General features: G+C 46.2%; 3 protein-coding genes across 3 annotated transcripts; 1 reads left to right on the top strand and 2 right to left on the bottom strand.

The window, feature by feature from the left end:
• Window positions 1-756: 756 nt before the first annotated feature.
• On the bottom strand, window positions 757-8,521 carry LOC131455890 (trichohyalin-like). Its single transcript, XM_058623753.1, has 12 exons — window positions 8,403-8,521; window positions 7,351-7,520; window positions 6,944-7,008; window positions 6,704-6,839; window positions 6,089-6,523; window positions 5,833-5,881; window positions 4,386-5,749; window positions 4,162-4,268; window positions 2,639-4,061; window positions 2,449-2,550; window positions 1,556-1,814; window positions 757-1,444 (listed from the first exon to the last, which is right to left on the bottom strand). The coding sequence occupies exons 2-11, from the start codon at window positions 7,432-7,434 to the stop codon at window positions 1,557-1,559; spliced, it is 4,023 nt and encodes a 1,340-aa protein (XP_058479736.1). The 5' UTR covers window positions 7,435-7,520; window positions 8,403-8,521; the 3' UTR covers window positions 757-1,444; window position 1,556.
• A 195-nt stretch (window positions 8,522-8,716) lies between these two features.
• Window positions 8,717-11,252, bottom strand: wdr55 (WD repeat domain 55). Its single transcript, XM_058626026.1, has 4 exons — window positions 10,701-11,252; window positions 10,230-10,336; window positions 9,717-9,986; window positions 8,717-9,620 (listed from the first exon to the last, which is right to left on the bottom strand). Exons 1-4 carry the CDS (start codon window positions 11,250-11,252, stop codon window positions 9,278-9,280), a joined length of 1,272 nt encoding a protein of 423 aa, XP_058482009.1. The 3' UTR covers window positions 8,717-9,277.
• Window positions 11,253-11,351: 99 nt separating this feature from the next.
• Window positions 11,352-20,980, top strand: LOC131457174 (coiled-coil domain-containing protein 171-like). The gene is made up of 20 exons (XM_058626025.1): window positions 11,352-11,444; window positions 12,106-12,276; window positions 12,782-13,019; window positions 13,432-13,582; window positions 13,685-13,854; window positions 13,931-14,077; window positions 14,152-14,244; window positions 14,372-14,532; window positions 14,982-15,120; window positions 15,236-15,323; window positions 15,401-15,513; window positions 15,922-16,011; window positions 16,095-16,265; window positions 16,975-17,145; window positions 17,219-17,374; window positions 18,239-18,833; window positions 18,914-19,068; window positions 19,357-19,500; window positions 19,742-19,909; window positions 20,002-20,980. The coding sequence occupies exons 2-20, from the start codon at window positions 12,134-12,136 to the stop codon at window positions 20,320-20,322; spliced, it is 3,414 nt and encodes a 1,137-aa protein (XP_058482008.1). The 5' UTR covers window positions 11,352-11,444; window positions 12,106-12,133; the 3' UTR covers window positions 20,323-20,980.
• The last annotated feature ends 735 nt before the right edge of the window (window positions 20,981-21,715 follow it).

Here is a 21,715-nt window from a genome sequence, read left to right as displayed (position 1 = left end):
TTTTAAATTTAATTTTAAAGTCTATAGAAACTGAAAAAATAATAATTATTATTATCATTCTTTTTCCTCAAAATTAAATAACATTTTTGAGGCCTTAACCATGAACACAAACTCAATATTGGAAGTGGGAGGTGCTAAAAACTGAGCCCAAAAACTTCCATCAGGTCATCTGGTGAGTTTAACGTACATGACTGAAACTTGGCTCAAAAAAGATGCCATCTTGGATTGAACCAGGCCTATTTTTTGGTTTTGTGGTTGAAATTTGCACATTTAGTGCACATTTGAACAACTTTCCCGATTAGTTACGAAACCAAAGTCACTTGTTTATAGAAAATAGAAATTCTGAATTTTTGTTGTTTTCTTTCTTCATCCATGTTCAGTTTGACACACTTAGTGATTCACTTTGAAAATAACTGGTGGTGGTGGGACTTTATGGGCCCCGAGGTTTGGGCCGGCCCTGGTAAATCACAGCTTATTAAAACCTCACTTTGCAATCACAAGTTTAAGTCAATGCTGTTAAATGTTAGGTGTACATATACGTAGTTAGTTATAAAATAATGAGTATATATATACAAATAATCATATAAAACACCCTCCTCACTGATTTTGATATGTCATACGTGTTTATATGTATTTTTATTTTTCATATAATGTAAGAAGTTTATCATCATGTATGTTGGGAAATTTAAAGTTTAACAAACAGAAAACGTTAGTGTAAAATTCTTGATTCTTGTGCGAGTCAAATAATCCAGGTCATTTTTGTACAAATGCTTTTTTTTAATTTTATATCTGGAAGTAAAAAAATTACATATATACACATTTCAAAAAAAAGAGGGGGAAAAGTATCTAAACATAAATTCACTGTAAACGTCTTCTCAGTCACGATTAAAACAAACAGAATAAAACCTGTACTAAACAGTTTCACGCTCCTGTCGATTTAAAATTAAACATAAATAAAACTACATTTCCCATCAGCCCCTGCTGGGAGCAGTTAATGCGTGTTGTGGTTGTGAAGTGTATTTTTTTGTTTTTGTTAAATGTAAATATTGTAACATTATCGTAACCTTTGGTTAGTGATGAAAGTTTAACGATACAACTTTGAGGTCAACGCGTGGACGCAAGAGGACGCTTTAAAATGTACAATTTGTCCAAATGTTATAAAGACGAAGTGAGCATTTAGCTTAGCTTAAGTCTTAGCTTACATCACATACAGTCAAGGGTGAACGGTGAAGTTAATGTTTGTGAAACCATGAGAACAACAATAATTCTGAAGTGAAATAAACAACAGCTCCGTGCGTGTGTGTGTGTGTGTCGAGGTAAACGGTTGTGAACATTCTCGTTGTCGCAGCCGGGGGGGGCAACAGTTTCAGAGCTCAACACCCCTCAGCCCGGGAAGTGGTTCAGTCCGAGCTCAGGAACATTAGAACTTCAGGGTCCACTGCAACTGGAGGGGGGGGGGGGAACAGTTGAGCACATTTTTGGTTTTGAATGATCAAATTCAAAAATACAAAAAAAAAAATTGTTTGTAAATATATAAACACAGACTTTTCGTTACCTCATTTATCATCGCCTTCTTTCTCCTCCAGCTGTCCCAAGGGTTCCTTCACTTCCTGCTGAAGCTCCGCCTTCATCAGCTTGTCGCGGCAGAGCTCCGCCCTCTGAGCCTCCTCCCGCTCGTTGTCCTCCAGCAGCGATCGCAGGAAGGTTGCGCTCACCACCTCCTCGCCCTCCCCCACCAGGTAGACATTTTTGAAGCGGTTGTACAACATGGACGCCTTGTCCATGATGATCTGGCTGGCTCTGTAGCATCGCATCTACACAAAACACACACAGGAAATACACACTTTACACAGCCGTCTATTCTAAAGGGAAAATTTCACCCAAATTTGACAATAATTTGTTCAAACTCGATAAAAAATTGGTTACATTTTGGTTAAATTAGACTCAGAACTTACTCAAATTTGAACCAAATTTGACCAAAAAAAAGTTCGATGTTTGGAAGACTTTACGCAAATTTGGTAATTTTATTCAAATTAGCTTAGATGTTACTTACATTTGGTTAAAAAATATTTTTTTTACTTTTTTGTAAAATTTTACTCACATTTGGTTAAATTTAACGAAACTAACCTGTGGCACATATTTTGATTTCGTTAGATGTTTGTTATTTGTGACAGTAATTTCTGCAATTTTTCGGTAAACATTAGCATCGTATTTTGTAACGTTTTTAACGTGGTTTTTTTTACATTCCTTGGTCGATTTCTTCGTCGTCCGTTTCTGGAAAACATTTAGAAAGCTTACGACAAACAAAACGCTCCCAGAAGTGGTTTCCGGTTTTTATAATTATCGCAATGATGTCATCAAATGGTCAGTCCTCGTGTCTTAACGTGCGAGTCTCAGAAAAGTCGTAAATTCCCACATTGCTCTTTGTAAATCTTTGTTTCTTCGTACCTTTCTGAGCGTGGCCACGAGCTCGCTGTGTCTCTGGACGTGCTGCGACGTCACGTAGACCATGCTGAGCTGATCCAGCGCCGTCAGACACTTCCTGATGTCCTGGAGGACGCAGAGGAGGAGACACTGAGTGAGGGGACGGAGTTACGGAACCGTCCCGCTCAAACGGCCGAGTGTGCTCGCGTCTTACCGGTTTGTCCGTCTTCAGGGAAATCCTGATGTCCCCGTGGAGCCTGTGCAGCGTCGAGTCCGTGAGCGTCATCTTCGTCGGACTCTTCGTCTCCCGTGACTCCGCCCTCGTCTCCGCAGGCTTAGCGTCTCCGTCTTTTTCCGACGTCTCTACTCTCTCCGCCGTGACACTCTGTGTCGTCGTCTCTTCCGTTTTCTCGTCTTCCACGTGCGATTCCGCGTTGGGTTTTTCAGTCTTCTCGTCCTTTTTCTTCTGTCCTCTCGTCCTCCTTTCTGTCTCTGTCTCACTCTTCCTCTGCTGCTCTTCTTTCTTCTTCTCCTCATCTTCGCCGCTCTTCTTTTCTCTCACATCTTCATCCTGACTCTTCTTTTCCCCCTCTTTTCTGTCCTCGGCAGGTTTTGTGCTTTTTTCCGTCTTTTTATCTTCAAGATTCTTCTCTTTCTCCGTCGTCTTCTTCTGTCCTCTCGTCCTCTTTTCCGTCTCCGTTTCACTCTCCCCATCTTCACCAGTCTTCTTGTCTTTCTCGTCTTCATCCTGACTCCTCTTCTCCTCCTCCTCTGTCGCTCTTTCTGGTTTCTTCTCGACCTCTGTGCCCTTTTCTGTCTTTTTCTCTTCAGGATTCTTCACTTTCTCCGTCTTCTTCTGTCCTCTCGTCCTCGTCTCTGCCTCCGTTTGCTCTTCTCGGTTCTTCTCATCTTCTTCTTCCTTCACACCCTCATCCTGACTCTTCTTCTTCTCGTCTTCCTTCGCTCTTTCTGGTTTCCGCTCGACCTCGGTGCTTTTCTCCGTCTTTTTACCTTCGAGGTCCTTCTCTTTCTCCGTCTTCTTCTGTCCTCTAGTCTTTTTCTCCATCTCCGTTTGCTCTTCTCGGTTCTTCCCATCTTCACCTTTCTTTTTCTCCTTCACGCCCTCATCCTGACTCTTCTTCTTGTCGTCTTCCGTCGATCCGTCCAGTTTCCTCTCGACCTCGGTGCTTTTCTCCGTCCGTTTATCTTCGGGTTTCTTGTCTTTCTCCACCGTCTTCTTCTCCTCCGTCTTTCTGCTCATCACATTTTCCTCTTTCCTCCTCTTCTCCTCCTCCACAGTGGCCGTCGTCGCCACCGCTCCTCCCATCATCGTCTTCATCTGAACCTTCGGTCCCTGTCCTCCCGTCCCTTTCACGATCTTTCCGATTATTTTCCTCTCCTCTTTCTTTTCTTCGTCCTTCTGCTGCCGCGTTTCGTCACTCGTTTTCTTCTCGTCCGTCTTCTGTTCTCCGTCCGTTTTGCTCTTCTCCTTCACCGTCTTCATCCGATCGTGGTCTTCCCTCATTGTCTTCTTCTCGTCCGTCAGCGACTTCCTGGACATCTCTTTCCCGCTCCTCTGACTTCCTGTCCCTCTCATCTCGACAGTCTTCTTCTTCTTCGCTGCGTCTGCACATTTCCTGTCAAGAACAAAAAACGACAAAAAAAAACGTCAGCGCTTCCGTCGCTCACGCTCTTCTGTCACGTTGTCGGTCCACGTTTGTATTTTTTTTCTCTTACAACATGCTCTTCAGCGCCTCCCTCCTCTTTGCTCCTCGTCCCTCCTTCAGTAGACCTCTCAGAGACGTCAGCACGCTCTCCCTCTTGGCTGCCAGGTGGCGCTGTCGCTGCTCGGTGAAGAAAATTAACAGACATCTTGAATTAATTAATCGATCAGAGTGTTAGTTTTTTGTTTTTCAGCTTCTTAAATGAAAAAAAAAGGGTTTAAAAAAAAAGGGTTTTACCTCTTCGTCCCGAGATCCTCTTCTCCTCTCTCTTCCCTCGTCTCCTCCTCTCCTCGTCTTCATCCCTCCTCTTCCCGACTTCTCTCCACTCGTCCCCGCCTCCGTCCTCTTCTTCATCTCGTCTCCCTTTGCTTCCACATCTCGTTTGCTCCTCAGCGCATCCTTGTCTTTTTTCTTTCCCTCCTCTCCTGCATCCTTCATCTTAGTTCCTCCTCTCTCGTCGTCCGTCTTCTTCCTCTCTTCATTCTTGGTGTCCACATCTCCTCTTTTCTTTGTTGGCACCTCCTTCTCCTCTCTCCTCATCGCCTTCTCTCTTTTCTTTCCCTCCTCTTCTGACTCCTTCTCCGCGCTCCTGCTCCTCATCTTCGTCCCTCCTCTATCTTTCCTCTGTCCACTCGTCTCCTTTTTCGTTTCTTCCACATCATGTTTCTTCCTCTGCACCTCCTTCTCTTCTCTCCTGGCCACCTCTTTTTTTCCCTTCTCCGTTTCCTTCCCTGCGCTCCTCGTCCCGTCTCTCTTCTCCTCCTCTGAACCCTTCTTCACCTCTTCTTTCTTTACGTCCACATCTTGTTTATTCTTCTCCTCTCTCCCCGTCCTCCCTTCCTTCTCTCCTACCTCCTTCTCTGCTCTCCTCGTCGCCATCCCCACTCCAGCTTTCAACTCCTCCGTCTTCTTCCCCTCTTTTTTCCTTCCCTCCTCTCCTCCATCCTTCACCCACACTTGGACTTTCTTCTTCGCCTCCTTCTCCGTCTCCTCCCTCCTCTTCTTTGTCCCTTTCTGCTCCTCTGGCGTCACCGCGTCCTCTTTCTCACTTTTGCCTGCTTCCATCTTCTCCCTCGTCCTCTTCGTTCCGACGCTCTCCCTCGTCCTCTCCTCTTTTTGTTTCTCCTCCTCTTTCTCAGCTCTCCTCGTCTTCATGACTTTGCTTTCCTCCGACTCGCCCTCGTCTTTCGTTCCCTGTTTTGCTTTCATCTCCTCGTCTTTTCTTTTTGTCCCCTCGTTCTTGGACGTCTTTGCCTCCTCCTCCTCTTTCTTTTGCTCCTCCTCTCTCCTCCTCTTGACGCCTCGACTCTCCACTGACGTCTTCTCTTTGTCCTCCTCGTTATCGGCTCTCCTCGTCTTCATCCCTTTAGTTTCCTCTGATGTCTCTTTGCCCGTTTTCTCTTCTCGTCTTTTCGTTCCTCGACTCTCGGACGTCTTCTCCCCGTCTGTTTTCTTTTGCTCCTCCTCTCTCCTCCTCCTCCTCGTGAAGCCTCGGCTCTCCGCTGACATCCTCTCCTCCTCCTCCTCCTCTTCCTCTTCGTTCTTGGACGTTTGCTTTGGTCCGGCCTTTAGTTCCGTCGTTGTCTTCAGTTTCATTTCAGCTGCAAAACAGAAATAAAAACAATCAACTCTCATTGATCTGTTTAACGTCATGAAATATCCAATTTCAAAATAAAAGCCTCACCCGAAGGCGTCACGGCTGGACTCGGAGGCGCCTCCTGCTGAGCAAGAGCCTGAAAAATCAAACAAAAAATTAGTCCAAACTCTAGTACCCGAGTTATCGGTCACACTTGTCCAGAAAAGTCCTTGTACTTGATTTCATTTTCCTCCGTTTTGCATCAAATTAAAAAGTAGAGAATCTCTCTGTACGCAAACGATTCACTGCCGTGTTTGTACCGAGTCATAAAAATGTTCATCAGCTGAAGCTTACCTGAGAATTATGCAACGATATTTAAAGTTAAACAATCAAAAACACTCACTTCCTGTTCATCTCCTGCTGCGGTGTCTTGACTCCTCCCTCCAGCGGGTGGCCCACTGCTAGCCGTCTCATCCATCTTGGATCGCGTGTTTCTCGTCGTCCTTTCAGGAGCCGGTCCAGACTCGGGTGTTTTCTCGGGGGCGGATCTTAGCGACGCTCGCGTCTGAGTTTTAGCTACAGGTTCACTCTGGCGCGCAGCTTCAGTCTGAGGACGTCTTCGTTTACCGACCGCCCGTTCAGGAACCGGTTCACCGGGAGCCGACGTGCTGGCAAAAGTCGCTTTAGTGGGTGTCGATTTTGAAGAAGTCGGTTTTGCAGGTGTAGTTTTCTTGGCGGAAGTTGGTTTTGTTGGTGTAGTTTTTGCAGGTGACGTCTGTGCGTTGGTTTTTCCCGGTAACTGCGGAAACAACAGAGTGACAACGGTTGTTGAACAAATAAAAACTGCACAAACAAACATTTGAGCTAACGTCCTGTCCATTGCTGTCATTGGACATTTTTCTAAAGCCATAAAATCAAAATAAATCCACACAGCCTGAATATCAGGGTCAAGGTGATTAGAGGGCAAAGAGACACTGACTTTTAATTTACTCCCGACTCCCGGCGTGTTCTGGATCTCCCACATTCCCTCAGTGAAGCCTTTGATGCGAACGCCACTGCCGTACTTCATCTTGTTCCCGACGTAAGGGACGACGTTCTCAGGGGGGAGGTTACCTCTGAGGGGGAGGAGACGGGGGAGGGATAGAGAGAGATCAGCTTGGTTTAATCGTTTCTGATGTGGTTTTGATGACGAAGGGTCGGAGGCTGAGTTTTTACGTACATCTGATGGGTTCCGAAGAAAAAGACGGGGACTCGCTTCTTGTATCCGTTGTCTGACTTACAGACCTGCACAGAAATTTTAATAAAAACAAAATAAACTAAATAACGAGTTTAAGACCAGTATTTTAAAGACAACAAATTATCGTGAACAATTCTGTGCATCGTGTAGCGACAAATTTACAGCCAAACGTGTGCACATTATGTAAAACATGTACATGTAGATTGTCACTAAAAGGTGGTAAAAATAGGGGAATCTATTACACAGCAGTCACATGACCATGTTGGAAGTTTCACTCATTCATTTTGTACGTGGTAACATCACAACGTTTCATTTAGCACACTACCCACTGACAGTGTTGTTGTCGTGGCTGTGTGTGTGTGTGTGTGTGTGTGAGTGTGTGTTTGTACCCTGGCTGGCCAGTGAGGGAAGCCCTTCATCTTGGCGAACACCAGGTCTCCTGTTTTGAAGCCGTCGCTGTGTTTTCCAGGCATCTTAACACGTCTGAGCTCGACCACAGAACAGAAGAAGAATCAAACCGGCGACCTGAATGTGACGCTCTGCCAAGAAAAATAACAGCCTGAAAGAAAAACAGAAGACACGTGAGACGTTTTACCCTCAAATAATATGTACATTTGGTGTCATTTAAAGTCACCGTTTTCTGACCGAAAACAGCCTCATTTATTACTTTAATACACTTTTTATATGATTTTAAACTTAATATTTTGAAATCATTTAGAAATAATTTGTGATTGTTTGAATAATTTAAGCCCAAGTCATAATTATAAGACACTTAGTCATAATAATGAAATGCTAAGTGAGTATGGCTTAGCATCTCATTATTATGACTTAGTATCATATTTATGACTTAATATCTCATTATTATGACTTAATATCTCATTATTAGGACTTAGTTTCTCATGAGTTAACATTTCATTATTATTACTACTTAGAATATCATTATTAGGATTTAGTGTCTCATTATTATGACTTTGTATCATACATACAACTTAATATCTCATTATTAGGGCTTAGTATCTCATATTGAGAACATTTCATTATTATAACTACTTAGAATATCATTATTATGACATAATTAGGACTTACATATATATATACATATATATAGAGAGAGAGATTTCAAATGGCTTCCATTCAATGCTAAACTTTGACTCTGCTACATCCAGATTGCAAGAGCTTAATCATTAACCTGCTGCTTAAGTTGCTCATTTCCTTATTCTTTAGTTGTTCTTTATGAAACTTAAACAAAACGATGAGTCACTCGCGTGTGAAACAGTCAGCGTTTTCGGTTTTAGCAGCGTGTTCGCGCACTGTTGACAAATAAAGGCACGTTAGCATACGAGCTAATTCGCGGGCTAGCAGGGCTGTTAGCTCAGGCGGCTTCTGCTCTGCGTCACTTTGTCAGTTCCCCGTTTGTGGTGAAGAAAATACGCAAACTTACCGTAAACTAAGCGACGGTCCCGTGAAACCTTTCGCCACGGTGGTTTCTCAACTGAAATACAAGACTCTTGTTACAAAGCTCGATTCTGACCAACCGCCATGTTGGACGTTTGGTTGTCACGTGACTTTCCATGCATTTCCCGCTTCCGATTGGACCGCACCAGTTAGAGCCGGGAGAGGGGTGGAGCGGCTCGACTGTACCACATTGAGGAAAAACAGACGTGATCGAATAATAAAAAAAAAATACATTTATTTTTGATTTACGAGATTAAAACGACAAAAACCCAGGAAAGATTTAACTGAAGATTTAAAAAAAAATGCTTTTTATTCATTTTCCTTTGTTCATGACCACGTGACATCCTTGTTGCTTCGATTGCTAATCGATTAAAAAAATGAATCGTCAACTATTTTCATCATGGATTTGAGTGTTTTTCTCTGATTTATCAGCTTCTTAAATGTCAATGTTTTTTGGAACCAGAGAGAACCACTGATGGACATTTTAACATTTTCTGATATTTTACAGACCAAATGAGAAAATATACCTCATTTTATACATTACACATGTGTGCATACATTTAAAGTACTCTCTGAAAGACACTAACAATTTCAAATGTTGTTTAAACCTTATTTTTTATATCCTAAATTAATCAGAAACCCTGATTCATAGCAGATTTCTTGTCTTTTCAATGGGTAATGGGGTCAATGCGACCCTAGCACAAAAAGTCCTCAAGAAAAGGAGACACGAAGGCCACAGGAGCTACAGTTCTGTCCATGGCAATGTTCCTGTAGTATCATGAGATATTTGGGTTGGACCAAACACCTGGACCTTTCTACTCAGTGTCCAAAGGCACAGAAACATCGAAGTGAAACAGGTGTTTAATCACTGCCACTGTCACTTTCATCCTCCTCTTCCTCCCCCTCTTCCTCGTCTCCTTCCTCCTTCTTCTTCTCCGTTTCTTCCACAAGTCCTGAGAAGAAGTCGTTGTCTCCGTGGGCCTTCTTGGTGAGAGACTTCATTTGTCCGTGTTTTTTCTTCCTCTTGCGGTATTCGTTGACCGTTGTCTTGGGTAAACTGGAAATGTCCCAGAACTTGATGAGCTGGTCGTGGGCACAGCTGGCCAGGAAACGCGAGTCCCAGGACGTAGCGATCTCCTCGACGGGTTCTCCAACGTGCTGACCGATGCAGCCGATGACCCGGTTCGGCAGGAGGTTGATGGCTCTTGTAAAGAACAGAATTACCACAGATAAATAAACAGTTGAGGGATTGGTTCGTCCAAAGACAAATTCTGGATGTCATCTTTAAAAGAAGACTCACCGGATGTACCCGTCCATAGACGCCGTGCACATGATGTTGTCCGTGATGGGGACAATGCAGTCCACTGACTCCGCCTTGACGGCGAAGCGGTCGCTGGTGGCACCAAAGCCGTTCCAGTTGAAGATGTAGATGGTTCCTTCACTGGAGCCACAAACTACCTTCTTACCGTGCTTCATCAGCACCACTGAGGTCAGATCACCACTCTGGTACTCCGACAGCAGCTCGAAGCGCCGCCTCTTAATGTTGAAGACGCCCATGGTACCATCACCACTGTGTCAAAACAGGAGATAACAAATCTGGTTGTTTAAAGATACTGCCATGCAAAATTAAGCTATTCCAGACACTTAAGGGTTGTGGGAGGAGCTGGTGCATTGCAGTCCATTGCAGGGCCACCATACAGGCACTCGCACCATTGGTCAATTAAGTGGTTCGCAATAATATTGTGAACCACAATTATGCTTTTGGGAAAACTGACCAGTTAACACAAGGTTTTCTTAGACCCCGGGTTACTACCTGGTTGTGAGGAGGATCCTCTTGGCCTGGTCCACAGCGATGTCACTGATGTAATCGTCATGGTGTTTCAGGTCCATGACTGCCGTCCCTTTCCTCATGTCCCACACCTTCAGAGAAAAACAGACCAGGTTAGTTCTGGAGACACAAGCTTAGACTATTAGAATAATACTTTATTTAGTTTGAATACTGTGGATCAGGGGACGCAGGAGGTATGTGGTTGCAACAATCAATGGACACAGGGTTTGACAGTTGAACATTAGGTCTCCTTCAGTACACCCTTAGACTCTTAGAATCCTAACTCAAGAGTTGTAATTCCGAGTTCCGACAGCAGTTTTCGTGCAGTATGACAACCCCGCCCACATTGAAGACTACTATGAAGTAATGGAAAACATTGTGCCGGATACCACACGGAGTAGAGCCAGAACTGTATAACGGAAAAACACCATAGGAGAAGAGTTTTTAAGTCCAGACCTTCAGGGTTCCTCCGTCGTCTCCAGTCGCCAGGATGTTCTCGTCCACCAGCAGCAGACTGTTGATGGGGGCTCCGTGTGCCCCGCGGATCCTGGTGACCAGCTGCCCGCGCTCCACGTCCAGCATGTGCACGGCCCTGTCCCGGGACACGCTGCACAGCTTCAGTCCGTCCGCGGAGAAGCGCACCTGGCGGCAGGACTTCATGTGATGCCCCGAGGACCACAGCTCCCGGTTCTCCCCCTCCGTGCAGGAGTAGGAGTAGGCGTACAAGTCCCCGTCCACGTCCCCGCACACCAGCAGGTCCCGGCTCGGGTGCAGAGCCACGGTGTTGGCGACCGCCTCCAGCCGTATATCCTCCGGAGTGTCACGGATCTTCGGCTCGGACGGCTCACCTTCGTCTTCGTCCTCGTCGTCATCTTGACCCGGCTCCGGATCCTCAGCGGCGGGCTCTGAGTCTGAGGTCTCCGGGTCTCTGGACGTTTCTGCGGCTTCTGTTTGATCCGGTACCGTCGCTGTGTATCCCGCTCCAACGTGTTCTGTGGACGTCGCCATGTTGTTGTCTTTTGTTTCTTCTTCTAAGCTGAAATATGGTAGTGTTACCAGAGATCACAGCGCCATCCAGTGGACGTTTCTGTCAAAGCTTGGACGTTCGTCATTGGCCAGCCGTCCGGCCAATCACGTTGTAGTGACGCATAGACGCTAAAGATGGCGTCGGATTCAAACCGATCCGCATCTAATGTGAAAGTGAGTGTGTTTATAAACGTTTACTGCACATTTTGTACGTGTTTCCCAGTAAATGCTGTGATTTAATTCGTTATTTAAAATGTTTAATCAACGTTTAATGTGTTTAGTTGAATATTAACCGTGAAAAAAGGACGAACTCTGGTTGCATTTCGTTTGAGAACCTAATTCCGTTAACAAAGTGTAAGATTTAACAGATTCTTTGTTAATGTACAAAATATAGATGGGTTGTGGCAAAAGTCAACTTGTACAGTAGGTCTTTGTCATTGTCCGGTGAATACGGCATATGTGTGGCCCTGAGAACACATTGGTAAACAGTCGGACACTTGTTGAATGCCGCCAATCACAATTATAAGCCATACAACTAAAAAATAAAATGTCCCTTTTGTGTTTAATTAATGCCGAAAGAAAGCTGTGGTTTTAAATACTTGTTAATATCATTGCGATTACTTGTAGGTTTTATACACACCTGGTTTTTCATGTGTTAATATTTAAAAGGCACGTTTTTAAACGGAGATCGCTTTTGCTTCATGTGAGTGCATCTGCTGGCAAGGCAACAGCAACCAGGCAGCCTCCCCACCGGGACAACGCTTCCTCCTGTTTGTTACCTAAATCATGTCACGGAAGAATGACTCAAATAATGTTGATTTAAAAACGTGTCCAGGCTTACTAGACTCTGCTGAGAGGCGGAGATGCAGACTGAGCCGGCGGAGCGGAGGAGACATTCTAGCCGGGGACGGCGAGGGGAGAGCGGCCACAGTCGAGCAGAGCGGCGGGGGAAACAGCCGATGACCGCGGTCACTTCTGTCAGGAGCTCCGAGGAGGAGACGACGAGGTGAAGACTGAGAGTTTACTATGAAAACAAACTAATCTGGGTTTTTGTCTATAAAACCGGCTGTATGACTTCAACCAAAAGGTCATTTTAAGGAACCAGTTCAGATTTTTCCTCCCACACCAAAGCCCATAGAGAAAATCAGTGATTTTAACATCACAGCACACATGCGTTGTTGATCCACTGCTGCCTCCATCACTAAGTTCAAACGTCTTATTTTGTCACTTCGGCGTTTGAAATCCTTCATTAAGATTTACTTCAGTGACACAAAGTGACCACACGAGGCAGCAGTAGACCAGCAGCTCCTGTGTGTCCACGAGCTAAAATCACTGACTTTGTCTATGGGGTTTGGTGTGGGAGAGTGAGTGGTTTACAAACTTCAGTTTCCTGTGCGTCTAACAGTGAGATAAAGACATGATCATGTTCTTAAGATATCATTGACTTAAACTGACCTTATACAGTCCACAACCTCCTATAATATCTGTGATCATTGAACGTTTTTCTGCAGGTTCAAGGAAATCTTCAGCGTCGTTAAACAGAAACATGAGGGAGAAGGAGGAGAGACCGAGGAGGATGAGGAGAAAGGGAGGGGGAGGAGTGGAGGAGATGCAAGAAGGCATAGGAGAGGGAGGAGGGCGGGGTCAGAGGTCAGAGAGAGGAGCGACGAGACGGAGGAGCGGCTGCGGTGGAGACTAAACCAGGTGGAGAAGAACAGACTGGAGCTGACGTCCACTCACAACCAGGAGGTGAGACACACACACAATGTCACTGTCGCCACGGTAACCAACATCCCAGTCAATCATATTCAAATGATGCCCCTTTTTAATAATAGTACATGCATCACCCTAGATTATGGAATTTCCATTTTTCAATTTTTTTAATTCTATTTTTGGTTCAAACCCAGGATTATTGAATGTTACCTTTAGGATTAAACCCTGGATCACAGATGTTTTACTTTGGGATTAAACCTGGGATTTTGGAACTTTTTTAACTTTGGGATTGTAAAAGTCAGTTTATGGAATTTTAATTTTGGGATTAAGCCCGAGAACTCTGATGTTAAACTTCAGGATTAAACCTTTAATTTCCAGTTAAAAGCTTATTTCATCATGTTTAATGAAAACATTACAGTAATGATAATGTGTGTGTGTGTGTGTTCAGATGTGCAGGCTGCAGGCGGAGCTAACCCGGCTCAGGTCGTCAGTGGAACGTGGTGAAGCCCAGAGGGCGGAGCTTCAGTATCAGCTGACCGCGAGTCAGCGAGTCGCCGACCGAGCCGTGGAGCTCAGCAGAGACAGACACACACTCACAGGTGGATGAATCAAACGCACCCTCATGAAGACGACATCAGGGGGTTTAGAACAGTAATGACTGAATGTGTGTGTGTGTGTGTGTGTGTGTGTGTGTGTCTCAGAGCGAGCGGCTCAGCTCCAGCAGAAGGTCCAGGAGCTGCAGAAAGTTCTGGACGTCACCCGTCAGGCGCGGGACGAGGACCAGCATGCTTTGCAGCAGGAAGTGGAGGAACGCGACAAACTGATCCAGAGTCTGGACTCAGAAAACCAACAACTGCAGCGAATACTGCAGGTACACAAACATACTCACACATACACACTCACACACACATACACAGGTGAAGGTGACTGTGCTGCTCCTCCTCCAGGAGCAGGAGGAGGCTCTGGAGTCGTCAGAGAGGAGGATGAGGGAGGTGCAGAGGGAGAGAGAGAAGGAGGCCGAGGTGAAGAGGCGACAAGAGGACGAGCTGGAACACCTGAGCGAGAGAGAGAAGAGGAGCAGGAGGGAGAAGGAGGTGAGGAGGTGACTGAAGGAGACAGGAGGAGGTGACTCCTTTATCGTCCATCCACTCTCTCTCTCTCTCTCCAGGTGTCAGATCAGAGGGTGAGGTCACTGGAGTCGAGCGTGGAGGCCGAGCGCGCAGCTCACCTGGAGTCAAAGTTCAACTCCGAGATCGTCCAGGTAACAAACGCTGAGCGTTCAGATCGGGAAGAACCTGAACTGTCCCTTTAACGCGTCTCACTGTGCTCACGTAAGACTTTAAACACGAGCTGACGGTGATCTCGCTGTGGTCATGTGACCCTGTTAGCTGCGGGTGCGCGACCTGGAGGCGGCGTTGGCGGTGGAGCGGTCCGGCCAGCAGGAGGCGCAGTGCACCCTGGAGCTGCTGAGGGCTCAGTTCAGAGAGGTGGAGAGAGCCTACAGCCTGGAGAGAGAGAGGAGCAACGACACTGAGCGTACTCTGGAGCGGTGAGGTCACAACGGAATCACCACACCAAAGCCCACAGAGAAAATCAGTGATTTTAACGTCACAGCACACAGGAGCTGTTGATCCACTGCTGCCTCCATCACGAACTTCAAATGTCTTATTCTGTCCCTTCGGCTTTTAAAGTCCTTTGTTCAGATTTATCTCAGTGGCAGAAACTGACCACACGAGGCAGCAGTAGACCAGCAGCTCCTGTGTCCCCTTGAGCTTAAATCACTGATTTTCTCTATGGGGTTTGGTGTGGGAGAGTGAGCGGTTTCCAAACGTCAAGTTTCCTGTTGGAAAAGTCTCTCACTCTCACAGTGAGATAAAGACGTTCTTAAGACATCATACACTTTCTGGTGTCTCAGCAGGGGGCGCTCACCCCCCCCCCCCCCCAAAAAAGAAAAATCTTTTAAAGTGTTGTATTATTTGTGTGTGTGTGTGTGTGTAGGCTGCAGGCAGAGTATGGTCAGTGTAAGTCTGACCTCAGTGTTGCCTTGGAAACTGAGAGGAAGACAAACTCTGACCTCTCAGAAAAGTTAGAGGAGGAAAGGAAAGGACACATAGACACACATGCACTGCTGGAGCAGGTAACACACACACACACACCTCAGATTTGTAAATTCTGTCATGTTTTGATGTGATTTTCAGTGAAATATCCCTTTAATTTGTCTTGTGTGTGTGTGTGTGTGTGTGTGTGTTAAGGCAGCAAAGACTCAGTGTGATACTGTGGAGCTTCATGAGTGTTTTGTGCAGCAGGTCAGAGAAACACTGCAACATCACAGCATCACAGGTATATATACACACACACACACACACACACCTGCTGTACACACACACAGTTCTCACTCTGTGTTTACGTGTGTGCAGGCCATGGTTCTCCTGCAGTGCATGATGGGAAGCCGAGTTCTGTTGAAGTGCTGCAGCAGCTGACGATGACGCTCGTCTCCTCCCAGCGGTGTCTGGACGAGACAGAGAAGCAGGTGAACTTTAAAGACACAACTCTGGTGTTTAGAAAAACAGATTTTAGCTCATGTCTACGATGTCTTAAACACAGTCTCACAATTTTATCTCACTGTAAAACAGACTTTTCCAACAGGAAAGTGTAGTTTTTATGCCACACCAACGTCCATAGAGAAAACCAGTGCTCACAGGAGCTGCTGGTCTGCTGCTGCCTCGTGTGGTCACTTTGTGTCACTGAGGTAAACCTGAATGAAGGATTTTAAATGCCGAGTTAACAAAGTAAGATATTTGAACTTAGTGATGGAGGCAGCAGTGGATCAACAACTAATGTGTGCTGTGGTGTTAAAATCACTGATTTTCTCTATGGGGTTTGGTGTGGGTGAGTACAACTTTACTTAATACCCATACATACTGTTTTCTGTTGTCAGATCCAGGATCAGCTGTCGGCGTCAGCGAGGCTGCAGGAAGAGAACCAGACGCTCCATCAGCTGACCTCAGATCAGAGAGGTCACATCCAGGTAAACAGCTGATCCCAGATCAGCATCGACTGAGAAGACGACAACATGGTTTTTAAGGACTGTTCTGGTCTCTTCTGCCGCAGCGATGTCAGGAGGCCGCGGTCAGACTGGAGGACGAGATGAGCCGCCTTCGTCAGGAGAGCTGTGATTGGTCGACGCAGAGCCGCAGCCTGAGGGGCGAGCTGCAGAAAGAGAGGGAGGAGAGAACGAGGGAGGTGCAGAAGATGAACGAGGACTTCCAGGAAGAGACTAAGGTGATTATGTTTGTCTTTAAACCTTCAAAATTAAAGCCTGCTTATGTTCATCCACACTGCAACACAAGCCCACAGTTTTCAAAATAAACGTATCGTGTTCCGTTCATCCACGCACATGTGGAGTTTTCAAATAAAAGATCATTTTCTGTTTATCCACACTCATTTTCAAAATAAAATTTGTACTTTCCGTTCATCCACAGTAAAATACAACCCCACAGTTTTCAAAATAAAGGTCTCAAGTTCTGTTCATCCACGCTAAAACAAAATGTGGAGTTTTCAAAATAAAAGTTGGAGTTTCTGTTTGGCCACGCTTAAACACCACCTGAAGATTTCAAAATAATAGTCACAGTTTTAGTTTTTCCACACTAAGACGCAGTCCCGCAAATTTCAAAATAAAAGTCTTACTTTCTGTTCATCCACACTAAAACAGAGGCTTTGTCAGGGGGTTGTATTTTAGAGCGTGGAAAAGTGCATTTTGTCGCCACGACACCAAGCGTAACCATAGCAACAGTGGTGGGTTTTAAAAACGTGAAAGTCAGAGACGCTGGCGCCGTCGTCGCTGTGGCGTCCTGAGGAGCTGATCGTTTAATCGCCTTTGTTTGTGTGACCTCACACTCGACGTGATGTCGTTACTTTAAACACATTTAATTACACTCATCATGATGCTGAGCTAATCTGATACACCTGTGTGTGTGTGTGTGTGTGTTAGGCCCGTCTGTCCGTCCTCCACGGTCTGTATCAGCGCCTCCTCACCGGCGGCAGCGTCCTCCTCACTCAGCCCCACAGCATCCTGGGTAATTTCACCTGGAAGGAGCTGTGCGATGTCATCGGCGAACATGTCGACCGGCTGACCTCTGACCTCCAGAGGGCCCAGGACAAGGTGAGCAGTCGCGCCGAGCGTCGACTTAAACGTCCCGAAAACTTTACTTATTCCTTTTGTCAAATTCTCGCAGATCACAGACCTGCGGGCCGCGTGCGAGAAGAAGGGCGCGTGTGTGCGCGAGCTGCAGCGCCATCAGCAGCGCGCGCTGTCTCGTCTGGAGGACGGCGTGAGGAGCAGGGAGGACGCCTGGAGCGAGCAGCAGCAGCAGCTGCAGAGCGAGCTGCAGGTAAAACTCCCGCCCTCCGGAGACGGAGACGCTCAGAGCTGAGTCAGCGAAAAAGAAGAAGAAGAAGAAGAAGAGCATGCATCACACGTCGTCCCTTTTTAGTCTGAGTCCCGCGATCACAGAAACCAAACTCATCACTTTATTGTCCCCGAGAGACGAGACTCACTTCACAGCAGCAGAAGTTCAGACGCTGTCAGAGACGGAGACGTGATGATGTGAATTCACAGGGGACAGGTTCCCCCCCCCGAGTCTCCATGAAGTTAAAAATTCATCACAAAATAAAAAATCAGCGTTCACAGTTTAACCCTGAAGATAAAAATCCATGTATTCTGATTTTCTATGCTAAGATTTAACAATCACAGAAGAACGTGACGCACTTCTCCTGTTAGCAGCGGCTACATTAGCCACCAAGACTAATTAGCAGTTCCTACATAGTCGACTACCAACCTACAACTGCTACATTAGCCACCATAACTAGTTAGCAGCTGCTATAACAGTAGCCACCACTAGTGTTGCAGCTGCTACATTAACCAATACTACTGTATAGTGGCTAATGAAGCAGCTTCTAACTAGTTGTGGTGGCTAATGTAGACACTGCTAAATAGTCATGGAAGCTAAAGAAGCAGTTGCTAACCGTTCATCTCAGATATTGTAGCGGCTGTTCAACAGTTGTGGAGGCTAATGTAGCAGCTGCTAACTAGTTGTTGAGGCTAAAGTAGCAGTTGCTAAACATTCATGTTAGATAATGTAGCAACTGCTAACTACCTAGTTAATAGCTGCTGTATTAGCCACCGTGACCAACTAGCAGCTGCTACATTTGAATTAATGGTTTAAAAAAATAACTCCACCGTCTTATTCTCTCAGGTTTGTCGCTCTCAGTGCGACTCTCTCCGTGATAACATCTCCTCTCTGGAGCGCCATCGCTCCTCCTTGACCTCTGACCTATCCCGGCTGCGCGGACTCGTCTCACGCAGCCGCAGGGAGTCGTCCTCCCTCCTGTCCGCCTGCGCTCTGCTGGCCGGGGCGCTGAAATACGCCCAGCTCCGCCTACAAACGCTCTGCGAACAGAAAACTGTCTTGTGTCGGCGTTTGGCGGAGAGGGAGGAGCTGGAGGAGGAGGTGAGGACGCTGGTCGACGCACTGGGCGGCGAAGATGAGGAGGAGGAGAGAGGAAAGAGGGCGGCGAGGAGGTGGAGGAGGAGTGTGTGCGCAGTGCTGGCGGTGAGGAGGTGGCGTTCACTGGCGAAAAATAGCACCGTGATGTTTCGGCTGGAGGGAGGAGGCAGCGGTTTGGCTGTGTGTGTCTGTGGAGACACGACTACGGCAACACAGAAAGGTCAAAACTACGGCGGCGACGAAGGTCGTGAAGTTGTGTGTGCTCGGTGGCTTCGCTCTAAACGTCTCTCCTCCACCATCGTGTCCTCCATGGCTGACCTACAGGGGGCGCTGGCACACACTGGTAACTTCACGCCGTCTTTGCTCAACACGCTGTCCGTCGCCACGTTGTTGTTGAAGCTGTGGTTTTCTGTCACTCTCCAGGCTCCGCCCCTCCAGATGTGACATCCGCAGCCCGCCTGGGTTTGTCCCGCCTCCTGGATCACTTCCTCAACCAATCGCACATGTCGTCGGGCGAGGCAGGCGGGGTCACGCTAAGCCAGCGGCTGCGATTGACGCCTTCACGACCCAACATGAAGGTAATTTTGAGTGCTGGTGTTCCACAGGGATCTGTCCTTAGTCCGTTCATATTTACATTTGAAACGAATGGTGTCCTTTTCTATACAGATTTTAAAATGGCTGACTTCCTGTCAGTTTTAGGCTGTGACTCTTAATACGTGTGTACTGGTGGCTGATGGTTAAAGGGGTGTGGTCAAATCGTTAAGATAGCGAGAGTCTGTCAAAAAATATGATGTAAAAAAAATGTGGTTTTGGTTTGGATTCAGCCATGTTTGTCCATCGTTTGAACTTTGACCTCTCGTCATCAGGCCCTGGTGTCCACCCTCCAGCAGCACTTCCTGCTTTTCAGCCAACGGCTACACTCGGCCGAGGTGGAGAGGCGGAGTCTGAGGCTGGAGGCGTCCAACCTGAGGAGAGGACTGAGACAGGAGAAAGACGAGCCCGGCAGGACGGTGAGGCCACACACACACACACACACACACACACTCACATATTTTTGTATTTGGTGCCTCTTTAGGACCAGTTGTCCTCATGGAGACCAAAACCTGGTCCTAATCAGACGGAACCTAATTTCGGAGGAGCTGGTTAAGATTTGAATTGGGGTTAGGTTAGGGTTAGTCATGAACTGGTTATGGTTAAGGTTAATGATGAGGCTTTGAGTAGATATGTGTGTGTGTGTGTGTGTGCGTGCAGGTCCCGGCCGAGCGTTTCCAGCGCGTGTGTTCAGAACTCCGCGAGGCTCTGAACAGAGAACAGGAAGCTCAGACGTTGATCGGCGAGCAGACCGAGCGTCTCCGCGCGCTGCAGCTGCACGCGGACGAGCAGACGGACGCGCGGCGAGCGCTCACTCACGCCACACAGGTACACAGGAAGTGCCCCCTCCTGCTCACCCTTTCCGCTTCCTGTTTGAAAAATAAAACTCGCCGTGACGTCACCGTCTCTCTTTTCTTCAGGCGCTGTCTGAGGCTCGGCAGGAAGTGAGTCGTAAGGAGCGCTCGCTGAGGATTCTGGGTAAACACCTGCTGGCCGTTCAGAGGGAGAGGAAACAGCGGGAGAAGAGGACGCAGGTGACCGGCGTCGTCCCGCCTCCACCTGCTCGTCTCTCTGAGGAGGGGGAGGAGTCAAATCAACCTGTGAGTTTAATCACAGGCTCCTCCCACCCAAACCCCGCCCCCTCCACCACCCCCAGCGGCAAAACAAAGGACGTGAAAAATGTGAAGAAGCAGAAAAAGAAGGAGAGCAGAGGACACGTGAAGATCTGCGGGAGAGGATAAACAAAGACGTCCTGACAACCAAAACTTTATTTATACGAGAGGAACAAACACACAGACAGTGGAAACTGGAAAAGTTTACAACACAACACTTTAATACTGATGCATCAGCATTTTCTTCTGTGTGTGTGTGTGTGTGTGTGTAGCCTAAAGCTGTGGCTCCTTGAATTTTTTATTCATGTGTGAATACAAAAAATTCTCTCACACACACACACACACACACACACACACAGCTTGAGGGTGTGTGTGTGTGTGTGTCGTTTACAAAGCGACTTAAAGCTGCTGTCACACACACACACACAGTTTGTGCTGATTCAGACAAAAAGTGGACAAATCTTTTCACACCGAAACATTTCGCCTTAAACACTTTAAAAAAATGTCTTTTCAGAATTAGTAAATATTTTTAATGTGCATTTATGTACGGACGCACAAAATGGTTAAAAAATGTTTTAGAATTATTAAATAATAAGATAATTATTGACAGAATGCTAAAATTACAAATATATTTTTGTGTTTTTATGGATTGAAATACGAATCACGTAACCATGTTTGAGTTTGACGTGTGTTTTTTCATCTCTTTTTTTTACATTGATGGTCAAAAATTCTAAAATATTTTTGCGATTTTTTTAAACGTGGACGGAAAAATTAATCGTGTTAAATTTTGGAGAAGACAAATTTTTACAGAAGACAAAAACACACAAATTAGTTTTATTTTCATTTTTTACATTGATGGTAGGTCAAAAATTGTAAAAAAAAACGTTTACAAGGACTTGGATGTAAGACCGAATATCATAAAACAGTTGAATTTCATCTGTGGACTAAAAGTGTTTTATTATTTTATTATTTATTTTTCATTGCTGGTCAAAATTGTAAAAGATTTTCTTTTTGTTTACGTTAAAAGCCACGTGTCACGTGAACAGTTTTGCGATTAAAATTCCTTACATTTATAGACGGACGTGCGTACGGAAAAGTTTGGGTTTTTGGGTAAAAAAAACTTTCAAACTGACGTGAAACTCGGTTTCGTCTCTGAACGTTCGGCCACTGACGCAGATTAAACCTCTTCGCTCCGTCTGTCGACTCTCCTGTCATTTGCTTTGAATGGCGCAGCTAGCTTAGCTTAGCATCAGAGACAGGACGGCTGACTGTGGCGTTTCCTTTTAACGACGAGTGACAGGTTCATTCACTGCGAGGCTTCCGTTTTCTGCTCCGGCTCAAATTGTTGTCCCCGCATATTTAAGTTTTAATCCCCGATGACTCGGCACTTTCTCCGGACTCGTGTGTCCTCGTTTCCTCCCGACAGTGACGGCGTCTGAAGCAGCCGGAGTCGACGCGGACCCGGGCCGAGGATAAACGCGAGGATAATCCCAAGACAAAAGAAGCTCCAGGCTGCAAGCGA

Source organism: Solea solea, chromosome 3 (genome assembly GCF_958295425.1).
Source record: "Solea solea chromosome 3, fSolSol10.1, whole genome shotgun sequence".
In the NCBI taxonomy this organism is placed as follows: domain Eukaryota; kingdom Metazoa; phylum Chordata; class Actinopteri; order Pleuronectiformes; family Soleidae; genus Solea; species Solea solea.
This window is presented reverse-complemented; position numbering and strand designations above follow the sequence as displayed.